A 16835-nucleotide genomic window follows, 5' to 3' on the forward strand; every position below is an offset into this window, starting at 1 on the left:
AGAAGTCTTCCAATAGGATTGTACACCATTGGGAAAGGCCACAGGTGGACATGATGGCGTCCCGCCTTAACAAAAAGCTATAAAAGATATTGCTCCAGGTCAAGGGACCCTCAGGCGATAGCTATGGACGCTCTGGTAACACCGTGGGTGTACCAGTCGGTTTAGGTGTTCTCCCCTCTGCCTCTCATACCAAAGGTACTGAGAAAAATAAGAAGGCGAGGAGTAAGAACGATACTCGTGGATGGCCAAGAAGAGCTTGGTACCCAGAACTTCAAGAATTTATATCAGAGGACCCATGGCCTCTGCCACTCAGTCAGGACCTGCGGCAGCAGGGGCCCTGTCTGTTCCAAGACTTGCTGCGTTTGACGGCATGGCGGTTGAACGCCGGATCCTGAAGGAAAAGGGCATTCCGGAGGAAGTAATTCCTACGCTTACTAAAGCCAGGAAAGAGGTTACAGCAACTCATTATCACCGCATATGGCGAAAATATGTTGCATGGTGTGAGGCCGAAAGGGCCCCAACAGAGGAATTTCAACTAGGTCGATTTCTGCATTTCCTGCAAGCAGGAGTGACTATGGGCCTTAAATTGGGTTCCATTAAGGTACAGATCTCGGCTCTGTCGATTTTCTTTCAAAAAAGAACTCGCTTCAGTACCTGAAGTTCAGACATTTATAAAAGGAGTGCTGCATAGTCAGCCCCCGTTTGTGCCTCCTGTGGCACCTTGGGATCTCAACGTGGTGTTGAGTTTTCTTAAAATCACATTGGTTTGAACCACTAAAAACCGTGGATCTGAAATATCTCACATGGAAGGTGGTTATGTTATTGGCCTTGGCTTCTTCCAGGCGAGTATCAGAATTGGCGGCTTTGTCTTGTAAAAGCCCTTATTTGATTTTCCATATGGATAGGGCAGAATTGAGGACTCGTCCCCAGTTTCTCCCTAAGGTGGTGTCAGCGTTTCACCTGAACCAGCCTATTTGGTGCCTGCGGCTACTAAGGATTTGGAGGACTCCAAGTTGCTAGACGTTGTCAGGGCCCTGAAAATATGTTTCCAGGACGGCTGGAGTCAGAAAATCTGACTCGCTGTTTATCCTATATGCACCCAACAAGCTGGGTGCTCCTGCTTCTAAGCAGACTATTGCTCGTTGGATTTGTAGTACAATTCAGCTTGCACATACTGTGGCAGGCCTGCCACAGCCAAAATCTGTCAATGCCCATTCCACAAGGAAGGTGGGCTCATCTTGGGCGGCTGCCCGAGGGGTCTCGGCTTTACAACTTTGCCGAGCAGCTACTTGGTCAGGGGCAAACATGTTTGCAAAATTCTACAAATTTGATACCCTGGCTGAGGAGGACCTGGAGTTCTCTCATTCGGTGCTGCAGAGTCATCCGCACTGTCCCGCCCGTTTGGGAGCTTTGGTATAATCCCCATGGTCCTTACGGAGTTCCCAGCATCCACTAGGACGTTAGAGAAAATAAGAATTTACTCACCGGTAATTCTATTTCTCGTAGTCCGTAGTGGATGCTGGGCGCCCATCCCAAGTGCGGTTTATCTGCATTACTTGTACATAGTTATTGTTAACTAAATCGGGTTATTGTTGAGCCATCTGTTGAGAGGCTCTATTGTTTCATACTGTTAACTGTGTTTCATATCACGAGTTGTACGGTGTGATTGGTGTGGCTGGTATGAGTCTTACCCGGGATTCAAAATCCTTCCTTACTGTGTACGCTCGTCCGGGCACAGTACCTAACTGAGGCTTGGAGGAGGGTCATAGTGGGAGGAGCCAGTGCACACCAGGTAGTCTAAGATCTTTCTAGAGTGCCCAGCCTCCTTCGGAGCCCGCTATTCCCCATGGTCCTTACGGAGTTCCCAGCATCCACTACGGACTACGAGAAATAGAATTACCGGTGAGTAAATTCTTTTCTCTATCGTCCTAAGTGGATGCTGGGGTTCCTGAAAGGACCATGGGGAATAGCGGCTCCGCAGGAGACAGGGCACAAAAGTAAAGCTTTTACAGGTCAGGTGGTGTGTACTGGCTCCTCCCCCTATGACCCTCCTCCAGACTCCAGTTAGATTTTTGTGCCCGGCCGAGAAGGGTGCAATTCTAGGTGGCTCTCATAAAGAGCTGCTTAGAGAGTTTAGCTTAGGTTTTTTATTTTACAGTGATTCCTGCTGGCAACAGGATCACTGCAACGAGGGACAGAGGGGAGAAGAAGTGAACTCACCTGCGTGCAGGATGGATTGGCTTCTTGGCTACTGGACATGAAGCTCCAGAGGGACGATCACAGGTACAGCCTGGATGGTCACCGGAGCCACGCCGCCGGCCCCCTCACAGATGCTGAAGCAAGAAGAGGTCCAGAATCGGCGGCTGAAGACTCCTGCAGTCTTCTTAAGGTAGCGCACAGCACTGCAGCTGTGCGCCATTTTCCTCTCAGCACACTTCACACGGCAGTCACTGAGGGTGCAGGGCGCTGGGGGGGGGGCGCCCTGGGAGGCAAATGAAAACCTTTAAAAAGGCTAAAAATACCTCACATATAGCCCCAGAGGCTATATGGAGATATTTACCCCTGCCTAAATGTACTAAATAGCGGGAGACGAGCCCGCCGAAAAAGGGGCGGGGCCTATCTCCTCAGCACACGGCGCCATTTTCTGTCACAGCTCCGCTGGTCAGGAAGGCTCCCAGGTCTCTCCCCTGCACTGCACTACAGAAACAGGGTATAACAGAGAGGGGGGGCAAAATAAATGGCAATATATTAATATAAAAGCAGCTATAAGGGAGCACTTAATCATAAGGCTATCCCTGTCATATATAGCGCTTTTTGGTGTGTGCTGGCAGACTCTCCCTCTGTCTCCCCAAAGGGCTAGTGGGTCCTGTCTTCGTATAGAGCATTCCCTGTGTGTCTGCTGTGTGTCGGTACGTGTGTGTCGACATGTATGAGGACGTTATTGGTGTGGAGGCGGAGCAATTGCCAAATATGAGGATGTCACCTCCTAGGGGGTCGACACCAGAATGGATGCCTTTATTTGTGGAATTACGGGATAGCGTCAACTCGCTTAAGCAGTCGTTTGCCGACATGAGGCGGCCGGACACTCAATTAGTGCCTGTCCAGGCGCCTCAAACACCGTCAGGGGCTGTAAAACGCCCCTTGCCTCAGTCGGTCGACACAGACCCAGACACAGGCACTGATTCCGGTGGTGAAGGTGACGAATCAACCGTATTTTCCAGTAGGGCCACACGTTATATGATTTTGGCAATAAAGGAGATGTTACATTTAGCTGATACTACAGGTACCACTAAACAGGGTATTATGTGGGGTGTGAAAAAACTACCAGTAGTTTTTACCGAATCAGAAGAATTAAATGACGTGTGTGATGAAGCGTGGGGTGCCCCGATAAAAAACTGCTAATTTCAAAGAAGTTATTGGCTTTATACCCTTTCCCGCCAGAGGTTAGGGAGCGCTGGGAAACACCTCCTAGGGTGGACAAAGCGCTAACACGCTTATCAAAACAAGTGGCGTTACCCTCTCCTGAGACGGCCGCACTTAAAGATCCATCAGATAGGAGGATGGAAAATATCCAAAAAGGTATATACACACATGCAGGTGTTATACTACGACCAGCTATTGCGACTGCCTGGATGTGCAGTGCTGGGGTAGTTTGGTCAGAGTCCCTGATCGAAAATATTGATACCCTGGACAGGGACAATATTTTACTGTCGTTAGAACAAATAAAGGATGCATTTCTTTATATGCGTGATGCACAGAGAGATATCTGCACACTGGCATCACGGGTAAGTGCTATGTCCATTTCGGCCAGAAGAGCTTTATGGACACGACAGTGGACAGGCGATGCGTAGAGGAGTTATTTGGGGTCGGTCTATCGGATTTGGTGGCCACGGCTACGGCCGGGAAATCCACCTTTCTACCTCAAGTCACTCCCCAACAGAAAAAGGCACCGACCTTTCAACCGCAGCCCTTTCGTTCCTTTAAAAATAAGAGAGCAAAGGGCTATTCATATCTGCCACGAGGCAGAGGACGAGGGAAGAGACAGCAACAGGCAGCTCCTTCCCAGGAACAGAAGCCCTCCCCGGCTTCTACAAAAGCCTCAGCATGACGCTGGGGCTTCGCAAGCGGACTCGGGGGCGATAGGCGGTCGTCTCAAGAATTACAGCGCGCAGTGGGCTCACTCGCAGGTAAATCCCTGGATCCTGCAGATAATATCTCAGGGGTACAGGTTGAAATTAGAGACAGAGCCACCTCGCCGTTTCCTGAAGTCTGCTTTACCAACGTCCCCCTCAGAAAGGGAGACGGTTTTGGAAGACATTCACAAGCTGTATTCTCAGCAGGTGATAGTCAAGGTACCTCTTCTACAACAAGGGAAGGGGTATTATTCCACTCTTTTTGTGGTACCGAAGCCGGATGGCTCGGTAAGGCCTATTCTAAATCTGAAGTCCTTGAACCTGTACATAAAGAAGTTCAAGTTCAAGATGGAGTCACTCAGAGCAGTGATAGCGAACCTGGAAGAAGGGGACTTTATGGTATCCTTGGACATCAAGGATGCGTATCTCCACGTTCCAATTACCCCTCACACCAGGGGTACTTCAGGTTCGTTGTACAAAACTGTCACTATCAGTTTCAGACGCTGCCGTTTGGTTTGTCCACGGCACCTCGGGTCTTTACAAAGGTAATGGCCGAGATAATATTTCTTCTTCGAAGAAAAGGCGTATTAATTATCCCATACTTGGACGATCTCCTAATAAGGGCAAGGTCCAGAGAACAGCTAGAGATGGGTTTAGCACTATCTCAAGAGGTGCTAAAGCAGCACGGATGGATTCTGAATATTCCAAAATCCCAATTAATGCCGACAACTCGTCTGCTGTTCCTGGGGATGATTCTGGACACAGTTCAGAAAAAGGTTTTTCTTCCCGAAGAAAAAGCCAAGGAGTTATCTGACCTGGTCAGGAACCTCCTAAAACCAGGAAAGGTGTCTGTACATCAATGCACAAGAGTCCTGGGAAAAAATGGTAGCTTCTTACGAAGCAATCCCTTTCGGCAGATTCCATGCAAAGGGATCTGTTGGACAAATGGTCAGGGTCGCATCTTCAGATGCACCTGCGGATAACCCTGTCGCCGAGGACAAGGGTATCCCGTCTGTGGTGGTTGCAGGAGGCTCATCTATTGGAGGGCCGCAGATTCGGCATGCAGGATTGGATCCTGGTGACCACGGATGCCAGCCTGAGAGGCTGGGGAGCAGTCACACAGGGAAGAAATTTCCAGGGAGTGTGGTCGAGCCTGAAAAAGTCTCTTCACATAAGCATTCTGGAACTAAGAGCAATCTACAATGCTCTAAGCCAGGCGGAACCTCTGCTTCAAGGAAGACCGGTGTTGATCCAGTCGGACAACATCACGGCAATCGCCCATGTAAACAGACAGGGCGGCACAAGAAGCAGGAGGGCAATGGCAGAAGCTGCCAGGATCCTTCGCTGGGCGGAGAATCACGTGATAGCACTGTCAGCAGTATTCATCCCGGGCGTGGACAACTGGGAAGCAGAATTCCTCAGCAGACACGACCTTCACCCGGGAGAGTGGGGACTTCATCCAGAAGTTTTCCACATGCTATTAAACCGTTGGGTAAAACCAATGGTGGACATGATGGCGTCTCGCCTCAACAAAACACTGGACAGGTATTGCGCCAGGTCAAGAGATCCGCAGGCAATAGCTGTGGACGCGCTGGTAACACCTTGGGTGTACCAGTCGGTATATGTTTTTCCTCCTCTGCCTCTCATACCAAAGGTATTGAGGATTATACGGCAAAGAGGAGTAAGACTAGTGGCTCCGGATTGGCCAAGAAGGACTTGGTACCCGGAACTTCAAGAGATGGTCACGGACGATCCGTGGCCTCTACTTCTGAGAAGGGACCTGCTTCAGCAGGGTCCTTGTCTTTTTCAAGACTTACCGCGGCTGCGTTTGACGGCATGGCGTTTGAATGCCAGATCCTAAAAGGAAAAGGCATTCCAGAAGAAGTCATTCCTACCTTGATAAAGGCAAGGAAGGAAGTCACCGCGAAGCATTATCGCCGTATTTGGCGAAAATATGTTGCGTGGTGCGAGCAGCGGAGTGCTCCGATGGAGGAATTTCAACTGGGTCGTTTTCCTACATTTCCTGCAATCAGGATTGTCTGTGGGTCTCAAATTGGGATCTATTAAGGTTCAAATTTCGGCCCTATCAATATTCTTCCAAAAAGAATTGGCCTCAGTCCCTGAGGTCCAGATTTTTATCAAAGGAGTACTGCATATACAGCCTCCTGTGGTGCCTAAGGTGGCACCGTGGGATCTAAATGTAGTTTTAGATTTCCTCAAATCCAATTGGTTTGAACCACTAAAGAATGTGGATTTGAAATATCTCACATGGAAAGTGACTATGTTACTGGCCCTGGCTTCGGCCGGGAGAGTATCTGAACTGGCGGCTTTGTTTTATAAAAGCCCTTATTTAATTTTCCATTCGACATAGGGCAGAGCTGCGGACGCGTCCGCATTTTCTCCCTAAGGTGGTATCAGCGTTTCACCTGAACCAGCCTATTGTAGTGCCTGCGGCTACAGACGACTTGAAGGACTCCAAGTTGTTGGACGTTGTCAGAGCCTTAAAAATATACATTTAAAGGACGGCTGGAGTCAGAAAATCTGACTCGCTGTTTATACTGTATGCACCCAACAAGTTGGGTGCACCTGCTTCTAAGCAGTCGATTGCTCGTTGGATTTGTAACAAAATTCAACTTGTACATTCTGTGGCAGGCCTGCCACAGCCTAAATCTGTTAAGGCCCATTCCGCAAGGAAGGTGGGCTCATCTTGGGCGGCTGCCCGAGGGGTCTCGGCATTACAACTCTGCCGAGCAGCTACGTGGTCAGGGGAGAACACGTTTGTAAATTTTTACAAATTTGATACCCTGGCAAAGGAGGACCTGGAGTTCTCTCATTCGGTGCTGCAGAGTCATCCGCACTCTCCCGCCCGTTTGGGAGCTTTGGTATAATCCCCATGGTCCTTTCAGGAACCCCAGCATCCACTTAGGACGATAGAGAAAATAAGAATTTACTTACCGATAATTCTATTTCTCGGAGTCCGTAGTGGATGCTGGGCGCCCATCCCAAGTGCGGATTATCTGCAATACTTGTACATAGTTATTGTTAACTAATTCGGGTTATTGTTTAGGAAGCCATCTTTCAGAGGCTCCTCTGTTATCATACTGTTAACTGGGTTTAGATCACAAGTTGTACGGTGTGATTGGTGTGGCTGGTATGAGTCTTACCCGGGATTCAAAATCCTCCCTTATTGTGTACGCTCGTCCGGGCACAGTACCTAACTGGAGTCTGGAGGAGGGTCATAGGGGGAGGAGCCAGTACACACCACCTGACCTGTAAAAGCTTTACTTTTGTGCCCTGTCTCCTGCGGAGCCGCTATTCCCCATGGTCCTTTCAGGAACCCCAGCATCCACTACGGACTCCGAGAAATAGAATTATCGGTAAGTAAATTCTTATTATTATTGTATGTACTTTTTTTTATAATATTAAATGTAAAGCTAATAAGTATTGGTATTGTTATCATACTGTATATTGAATACTAGGTGCTTAATCGCGCCCTACGGGCGCTCTTCACACCGTCGAAAGGGCTTACGCCCCTTAACCCCAGCCCGCCTTGCTGGGGTTCAACATTTGTATTATATGGAGTATTACCTGCATTCCTAGGTTTGTTAGTGGTTAAAAATTGCACGACGAAAGGGCGTCCGATGGTGAGGGGGGCGTAGCCCCTTGCGATGGCGTGAAGAGTGGCTGCAGGGCACGATGTACAGAATGTAGCAGGGGGTGGGGGGGGACCGCAGATGAGGCAGGGAGTCTGTAGATGCTGGAGAGGGGGGGGTGGATGCAGGTGGGGGGTTGCGGGACCTATAACTATGTGATTGTATGTGTAACAATATATAGGACACAGATCCGGATGCATGTGATATAGACACACCCACATGAAAAGGTATATGGTGTAATTAGACACAGAGGGAGTGCTGGTACAATGAGCAACAGGGGCAGCTGTGTCTACACCGTTTGATCCTTCAGGTGTAGCAATGCGGACATGTTGCGCACGCAAAGTCTGCACGCGGCCGCAGGCCTCAGGTGCACCAGTCCCCTCTGCATGCGCTATGTGTGCGCCCCCCTCAGGTGCGGTAGGAGGAGGGTGCGGAGGCTGGCGCTGCTCCCAGGGCCCTGCGCTTGGTGTGTGAGGGATAAGGAGGAGGTGGCAAATCGGAGCATCACCGATATACCGGTAACTACGGGGGGCACCGCAGGGGGTTACGGCTCCTGTCCTCCTGGTGAGGGTTTGTCAGGGAGGTATCCAGGAGCCGGTGGTATGGACTGTGTATGGGACACAGGGGGGTAGGGAGAGGACACAGAGACGCGGGCCGGTCGGGAGGGGATACAGAGACGCGGGCGTTAGGGAGGGGACACAGAGATGCGGGGCGGCAGGGATGGGAAACAGGGGCGGTAGGGAGGGGATACAGAGATGCAGGGCGGTAGGGAGGGGACACAGAGACGCTGGGCGGTAGGGAGGGGATACAGAGGGGCTGTAGGGAGGGGATACAGAGACGCAGGGCGGTAGGGAGGGGATACAGAGACGCAGGGTGGCAGGGAGGGGATACAGAGATGTAGGGAGGGGATACAGAGACTCGGCGGTAGGGAGGGGATACAGAGACGCAGGGCGGTAAGGAGGGGATACAGAGGTGTGGGTCGATAGGGAGGGCATACAGTGACGCGGGGCGGTAGGGAGGGCATACAGAGACGCGGTGTGGTAGGGAGGGGACACAGACGCAGGGTGGTAGGGAGGGGATACAGACGCAGGGCGGTAGGGAGGGGATACAGAGACGCTGGGCGGTAGGGAGGGGATACAGAGACGCAGGGAGAGGGATACAGAGAGGCGGGGCGGTAGGGAGGGGATATAGAGACGCGGGGCAGTAGGGAGGGGATACATAGATGCGGGGCGGTAGGGAGGGGATACAGAGACGCAGGGTGGCAGGGAGGGGATACAGAGACGCAGGGCGGTAGGGAGGGGATACAGAGACGCAGGGCGGTAAGGAGGGGATACAGAGACGTGGGTCGATAGGGAGGGCATACAGAGATGCGGGCGGTAGGGAGGGGATACAGAGGGGCGGTAGGGAGGGGATAGAGTGATGCTGGGCGGCAGGGAGGGGATACAGAGACGCGGGGCGGTAGGGAGGGGATACAGAGACGCAGGGTGGTAGGGAGGGGATACAGAGACGCAGGGCGGTTGGGAGGGGATACAGAGAGGCTGGGCAGTAGGGAGGGGATACAGAGACGCAGGGAGGGGATACAGAGGCGGGGCGGTAGGGAGGGGATATAGAGATGCGGGGCGGTAGGGAGGGCATACAGAGACACGGGGCGGTAGGGAGGGGATACAGAGATGCAGGGCGGGAATACAGAAACGCAGGGCGGTAGGGATGGGATACAGAGACGCGGGGTGGCAGGAAGGGGATACAGAGACGCAGGGAGGGGATACAGAGATGCGGGCGGTAGGGAGGGGATACAGAGATGCGGGGTGGTAGGGAGGGGATACAGGGAGGCAGGGTGGTAGGGAGGGGACAGAGAGACGCAGGGCGGTAGGGAGGGGATACAGAGACGCAGGGCGGGAATACAGAAACGCAGGGCGGTAGGGAGGGGATACAGAGATGTGGGGTGGTAGGGAGGGGATACAGAGAGGCTGGGCGGCAGGGAGGGGATACAGAGACGCGGGGTGGTAGGGAGGGCATACAGAGACGCAGGGCAGTAGGGAGGGGATACTGAAATGCAGGGCAGTAGGGAGGGGAGTCCCCAGTGAGGAAGCTGATGAAGAGAACATGGAAAGTAGTGGAGGGGGTGGACACCAGAAGGGAAGACCGGGGTGGCAGAGCTCTCTCCTGGCTCCCAGTTTGCCCCCGACACTCACAGCGGTGCACTCTCACCTGTGAAATTGGTGCAGCGTCCAGAGATATCTCCCTCCACAGTATCACGCACTCTGTCTGTTTCATCCCCTGTCTCTGGGCTGTCGGGCCGGCCCTGTGTTGTGGAGTTAGAGCCTCTGGGGATGGAGGGAGGCAGTGTTGGAATGTGGCATGCGCAGGGGCGGCAACTGAATACTTGGGGCCCTGTACAGTGATAGCTTGGGGCCCTCCCCTCCAAACCACCCTAGCCCCCCTCCTCAACATACATACACATGCATTTATATATGCATCCCCCCCCACACTCGTGCCGTGCGACGGCTGAAAAGGGGTGTGGCTTAATTTGAAAGGGGGCGTGGCCTCACAGGTATTTTCTCTCTTGCTCCGGGGGTGTTTCCAGCTTGCCTGTAGATGCTGGCTACCCCCGGAGATTGGTGTGTGTGTGTGCCGGCTCTTCTCTGTGACAGAAGGCGAGTGCTGCAGAGGATTATCTCACTCGGCTCCTGTCACAGCAGAAACGCTGGTACTTTGGTGTGTGTGTGTCCCCCCCGTGTTCGGCGCCGGCGGGATGCTGCGGGTAGTGTGCACACTGCAGGGCTGGCTCAGCGCTGCATGAGCCACTGCATCTGCGGTAGTTCCGGTGGTGAAGGGCAGTGGCACGACCCGAACGAAGTGACAGGCTAAGGTGAGGCGGCGGGCAGCAATTGTAATACTGTATACTTCATCACCGGGGCCCCTCTGACCCCCCTGTCGCCGTGGCTGGGTGAGCGTGGAGGCGGCGGGTCTGTGTACGCGGCGCAGGGAGGGCTATGAAGCCTTCTACTGCGCCACCTGTCCCTCCTAACGCGAATGCCAGCGGCAGCAGCAGTTGTTCGCCCGGCGCCGCAGCCAGGGAGTCAGAGTTGCTGATGACGGAGGGGGTAGATGGGCAGACAGCAGGAGCAGAGACTTGCTGCACATGTGGTGGGCGGGCTGTGTGACTCCACCCAGCGTTAGAAGGCCAGGCACCGAGTCACAGGGCTATTATATAGGAGATAAGGCTAGTCTTCAATAAATCTTGTGTTTGGTAAAGCATGTATGCTAATGAGTCATGTGAGGCACACTGATTGTTTGATTAGTTATGTGTACAGGTTGAGTATCCCATATCCAAGGGATCCGGTCAAGATGCCGCCGGCCGGAATCCCGGCGGTCGAAATACCGACGTCGGAATCCCGACCGCCACAATCCAGACATATTCTCCCTCCGTGGGTGTCCACGACACCCATAGAGGGAGAATATAATAGTGTGCCGAGCGCAGCGAGGCACCGTGCCCGCAGCGTGGCGAGCGAAGCGAGCCCGCAAGGGGCTGCGTTCCGCTCGCCACCCCTGTCGGCATTGTGTGGTCGGGATTCCGGCGTCGGTATTTCGACCGCCGGGATTCCGACCAGCGGCATTTAGTACTGATCCCATATCCAAATATTCCGAAATACAGACTTTTTTGAGCGAGAGTGAGATAGTGAAACCTTTGTTTTTTGATGGCTCAATGTACACAAACTTTGTTTAATACACAAAGTTATTAAAAATATTGTATTAAATGACCTTCAGGCTGTGTGTATAAGGTGTATGTGAAACATAAATGAATTGTGTGAATGTACACACACTTTGATTAATGCACAAAGTTATAAAAAATATTGGCTAAAACTACCTTCAGGCTGTGTGTATAAGGTGTATATGTAACATAAATGCATTCTGTGCTTAGATTTAGGTCCCATCACCTTGATATCTCATTATGGTATGCATTTATGCCAAAATACGGAAACATCCGATATCCAAAATACCTCTGGTCCCAAGCATTTTGGATAAGGGATACTCAACCTGTATAATGAAATCATGCACTATATGAGTATTGACTTGGCTGGTGGTAGACACACCCATTGAGGAAATTCATAAGGACGAAGCACGTCTGGACGTGGCTAATGGTGACGGAGACGTGGTGACGTTGGTCAGCCCAGGAAGCGATTGTGGACTGCAGATGGACGCCAGGGCTGGCCGCTTCTGTGTGATGGATCTGTTCATTCTATGCGCCGTTTGTGATATTTGCATATATCACTACTTTTAATGTGAGTGGTTCTTAATCATTCTGAGTAAAGATTTGGAATTTGAAACGTGCTGCACTATTGTGCACCTCCTATTTCTTTTTCTATGTATTATATATAAAATATTCTGCTTACTATTACTATCTATAGATTCTATTGTTTATTCCCTATTCCGCTTTCTCCCTCAATACCTACTCATTCCCTCTCACTCTACCCCCTGTCCTACCCCCACACTCTCCCCCTCACCACCTACCTTTCTCCTTTGGTATCTGGAATGCTAGGTCAGTCTGGCTTTGATCCATGACCGTTTTAACTCTCTCTTTCAAACTCCTCACCATTAATGAAACTTACATCTGACACTATGGTACTTGGCTGCTCTCCCAGCTGGGGTTTCACACACGACCCTTATCCTAGTGACCAACAAGGTAGTGGCATGGGAGTCTTCTCACCACATTATCCTACCCATGAAATCTCCCTCTAATTTTCCTCCTTGATTGTCCACTCTATCTGCCTTTTCCACATTCTTCTACTCAGACGTGGCTAATGTAGTGAGCCGCTTTTAATTGCAGTTAAAATGTCTGGTAGCACCTAAGTCAATATACCAGCAATCCTTTCTGCGGCTGTCTGTAACACAGATACGCCACTAATCGGTACTATGGTGGGTGCAGTGTGTGTGGTGCACATGGGCCCCTGGGTCCAGAGGGGCCCACACAGCACAACCTGCACCCATTTTTTCAACACTTACCTCTCTGAAGTCCTGCGTCAGTGACAATGACTCTGAGCGCGATGGCCAAATGGCTGCCACGTAATTTTCCAGGAGATCTGCGCCCCACCTAGTGCACAGAGTGCACTATAACTGCCTGCTAGACTCATCTTTGCTGTTGCACTTATTATTCTGCATAACATTTATAGTGTTTTGCTTACATTCAAATGCTTTGTGACATATATAAAACTTGTACTTGAATGGCCTGTGCTTCTCATTCTTAGTATGTGATGTAGCATTCAACTCAACTAGCACACATTCTTGGAACCGTAGCAGTTTTGTCCTGACAATTTCTGTAGATAATTTGGCTGTGTTTGCCAACAAAAAAAAAATCAAACTCAGGCGTAAAATTTTGCATCATCACCAAAGCAATCTCCTCATCATCTACAGACGTTAATTGCTGGGATATGGGGGATTATTCAGACCCAGCTGCTGTTGTGGGCATTTTTGATGTGGTGCCACGGCGTTGGGGGGAGGGGGGCGGGGCAGCTGCATGACATCACGTGCAACCACTCTGATAAAAGAATGCGTATGGAGCCATCTGCATTCATCTCTTAATAACCCCCCATGGACAAAGTTTGGCAGTGTAGCCACAATACTGGTGCATTCACATAACTGACATTTATTCATTTGTAAATAGAATAATTGCAAACATTCATTAATGGACGGCTTTAGACCAAATCAATATATTTCAGTTTTAAAATAACAGTTTAGATGGTTAGCAAATATATGTAGAAAAGTAGACATTATAAAACATTTATAGGCTTACTTCTTTACAGTACATGAGACATTTAATAAATCCATAGTGAAGTGAACCTATTATGTTGTGTGAAGAAAAAAAACATTTGTTGAGTAATAAGAAAATTAATATTAGATTTATTTAAAAAAAAGTGTACAAATATTCAATGCATAATAATGTTATTGGTGAAAATGTTATCAAAAACCGGTAACATACTAATATTAAAACGCTGTTATAGGTTGAAGTCAGTCGCCTCAAACACATCACTTTGCTTCATGTAGCATAAAAAGGATTCCTTCTCATTAGAGACCGCAGTCTGTGTGGAAAATCAGAAATAAATCAAAATGAACAAAACACATTTCTTATCAAGCATAAATCGCGCACATTTACAGTGATTACAGATAGGGCTGACAACAGAAATCCTGGAACCACCAATTAAGTCACCTGCTGAAAATCACATTCAGAATCTCTCCCAATTATAGGGGGGAATTCAAATGTTTGAAAAGTCAGTTGGGTGTGTTTATTCCTGTCTATTAGATAAGAAAAACAGACCCCCAACTGACTTTTCAAACATTTGAATTCCCCCATAGTGTCTTCATTTATTTATAGATAGACATCCAGGAACCACGAACCATATGAACCATGGTAAGTATTTGAAATCCACCATTTGTTTCCTTTTGGTAGAGCCTAATAGCTCCAATTGTGTGAGAGTCTTAATTACAGGAAGAGGCGCACAGGGCCATTCTAGACAATTTGGCTCTCAGCACAAACAGTAATACCCCCCACCCCCATGGACACTTTAAAATAAAACATTTGTGTGCAGAAGGCACGCACACAAAAAGGGGTGTGGCCTCACAGGAAAAGACTACCTTACACCCGGTACTGCACTCTGCACCCACACAGTAATGACATTGGCCACCACAGGAAATCATGCCCCTTAAATGGTAATTCTCCCTTATAGTACTGCCTCTTACACATTATGCCACGCACCATAATGCCCCTTACACATTATGCATCACATTGTAATGCCCTACACAATATGCACCACACCGTAATGCAGCTGACACCATATTATGCCCCACACTGTAATGCCCCTGACACCATATTATGCCCCACACAGTAATGTCCACTACAAATTCTGCCCCTGAGCCCTGACACCATATTATGCACCACAATTATGCTCTACACAATAATGCCCCACAGTTATGTCCCCGACATCATATGCCCCTGAGACCAGACACCATATTATGCCATACAATTATGCTCTACACAATAATGCCCCACAGTTATGTCCCTGACATCATATGCCCCACATTTATGCCCCTGAACCCAGACACCGTATTATGCCCCACACCATAATTTCCCTTGCAAATTATGCCCTACACAGTAATGCCTCTTACAAATTATGCCAAATGGTAAAGGTTGCTACCTACTTTTAAACTGCCTGCTCCTCGTCAGGGGTTTCATGCCACCCCCTCCACCAGTTTGCTGCCTGCGGTCGATGGTCACCCGTATTCCATGCAGGCTACAGCATCTTCTCTTGGCGGCTCAGCGGTCCCGGCACTTCCGGTTACTAACACTGCGTGCCTGTGCCTTTCCCTGACAGATGCTAGAGGTCCAGTAGGACCTGTAGCATCTGTCTCCCCTGAGGCGGTGGCCATTTTGAGAGGGACATTTTCAGCTGTATTCCATGTGGATGGTCAGACCGCATGCATTTCTGCTGCATAGTGGCTGCAGGTGTCCCGTGCAATTGCACGACCCTGGAAATGGCCCTGGATTCCAAAATACCATGACACTGTAAACGTTTAAGAACAATGACATTGTAGACAACAGTACACAGTACTCATCCATCCTTATGTAGAAGACTAAGGCCCTCATTCCGAGTTGTTCGCTCGTTCTTTTTCATCGCATCGCAGTGAAAATCCGCTTAGTACGCATGCGCAAAGTTCGCACTGCGACTGCGCCAAGTAACTTTACTATGAAGAAAGTATTTTTACTCACGGCTTTTTCTTCGCTCCGGCGATCGTAATGTGATTGACAGGAAATGGGTGTTACTGGGCGGAAACACGGCGTTTCAGGGGCGTGTGGCTGAAAACGCTACCGTTTCCGGAAAAAACGCAGGAGTGGCCGGAGAAACGGTGGGAGTGCCTGGGCGAACGCTGGGTGTGTTTGTGACGTCAACCAGGAACGACAAGCACTGAACTGATCGCACAGGCAGAGTAAGTCTGGAGCTACTCTGAAACTGCTAAGTAGTTAGTAATCGCAATATTGCGAATACATCGGTCGCAATTTTAAGAAGCTAAGATTCACTCCCAGTAGGCGGCGGCTTAGCGTGTGTAACTGCTAAATTCGCCTTGCGACCGATCAACTCGGAATGAGGGCCTAAATTCGAAGTGAGAACCTGACAGAGCCCTTGTATAAAACAGTTTATATGTGACAGAGTGACCTTTCTTACATATAGGCAGCACAGTTGGTGTAATGGTTAGTATCACTCCCTCAGCACTGAGGTTGGGGTTAGGCTGCTGGAGGTGGAGGTCAGGGTGAGGCTGCCGGAGACGTGGGCTAGGGATAAAATACTTACCGGGATGTTCTGGCCATCGGGATCCCACTGTCGGTCTTCTGACTGTCGGAATCCCAACTGCTGGTATTTCGGACCCAAACCCTTATGAATAAATCTTAATAAATGAATATTCTACAATATACAAGACTATGTGGCATTTGTTTGATAAAAAAAATTGAACAGATTTCTCCATAATAGTCACTTAGCGAAATACCCTAATGTCTGCTACTACTGCTATGGTCTGCAGCTACAGATAAAGCATTCATTTACCTAACCATGCTACCCAGGTCTCAGCAACAAGACCAGCATTCAAATAATAATAACTTTATTTATACAGAGCTTTTCTCCAGAGGAACTCAACGTGCTCTACAGAAACCATGAACACAGGACCTCATTCAGAGATGGAGGCAGATTGTTGCATCCGCAGCAAGATCTGCGTCCATCTTACATGCTGGGGGCCGTCCAGCACAGGGCAAGGCCACCTAGCATGTGTAGCGCCACCTCACTATGCTTCCGCAATGTAATTGTAGATGCAACAATATGTGGTTGACCCCTGCCTGCGCAGCTTGGCTATGCTGGCAGGTGGACCGGCGTCTTTTTTTTTTTCTCTAGAGCATACCTCACGCCGCCCTAACCCCCACCCCCGACGGCCGCCGCTGTCAATCATCTTGCGGCCCCATCATTCCAGGATGCAGCCGTCTGGCATACATTTAGTTATTGGGCCACAC

At 49.8% G+C, this 16835-nt stretch overlaps 1 protein-coding gene across 1 annotated transcript in view; it reads right to left on the reverse strand.

Moving 5' to 3' along the window:
* Positions 1-13427: 13427 nt before the first annotated feature.
* The window catches only part of SNX31 (sorting nexin 31), a 231823-nt gene continuing 228415 nt past the window's right edge, over positions 13428-16835 (reverse strand). Inside the window, exon 14 of the mRNA XM_063951353.1 lies at positions 13428-13863. Coding sequence (XP_063807423.1) covers positions 13780-13863 — 84 coding nt within the window. The 3' untranslated portion in view covers positions 13428-13779. The remainder of the gene's footprint in view (positions 13864-16835) is intronic.

This window comes from Pseudophryne corroboree, chromosome 2 (genome assembly GCF_028390025.1).
Source record: "Pseudophryne corroboree isolate aPseCor3 chromosome 2, aPseCor3.hap2, whole genome shotgun sequence".
In the NCBI taxonomy this organism is placed as follows: domain Eukaryota; kingdom Metazoa; phylum Chordata; class Amphibia; order Anura; family Myobatrachidae; genus Pseudophryne; species Pseudophryne corroboree.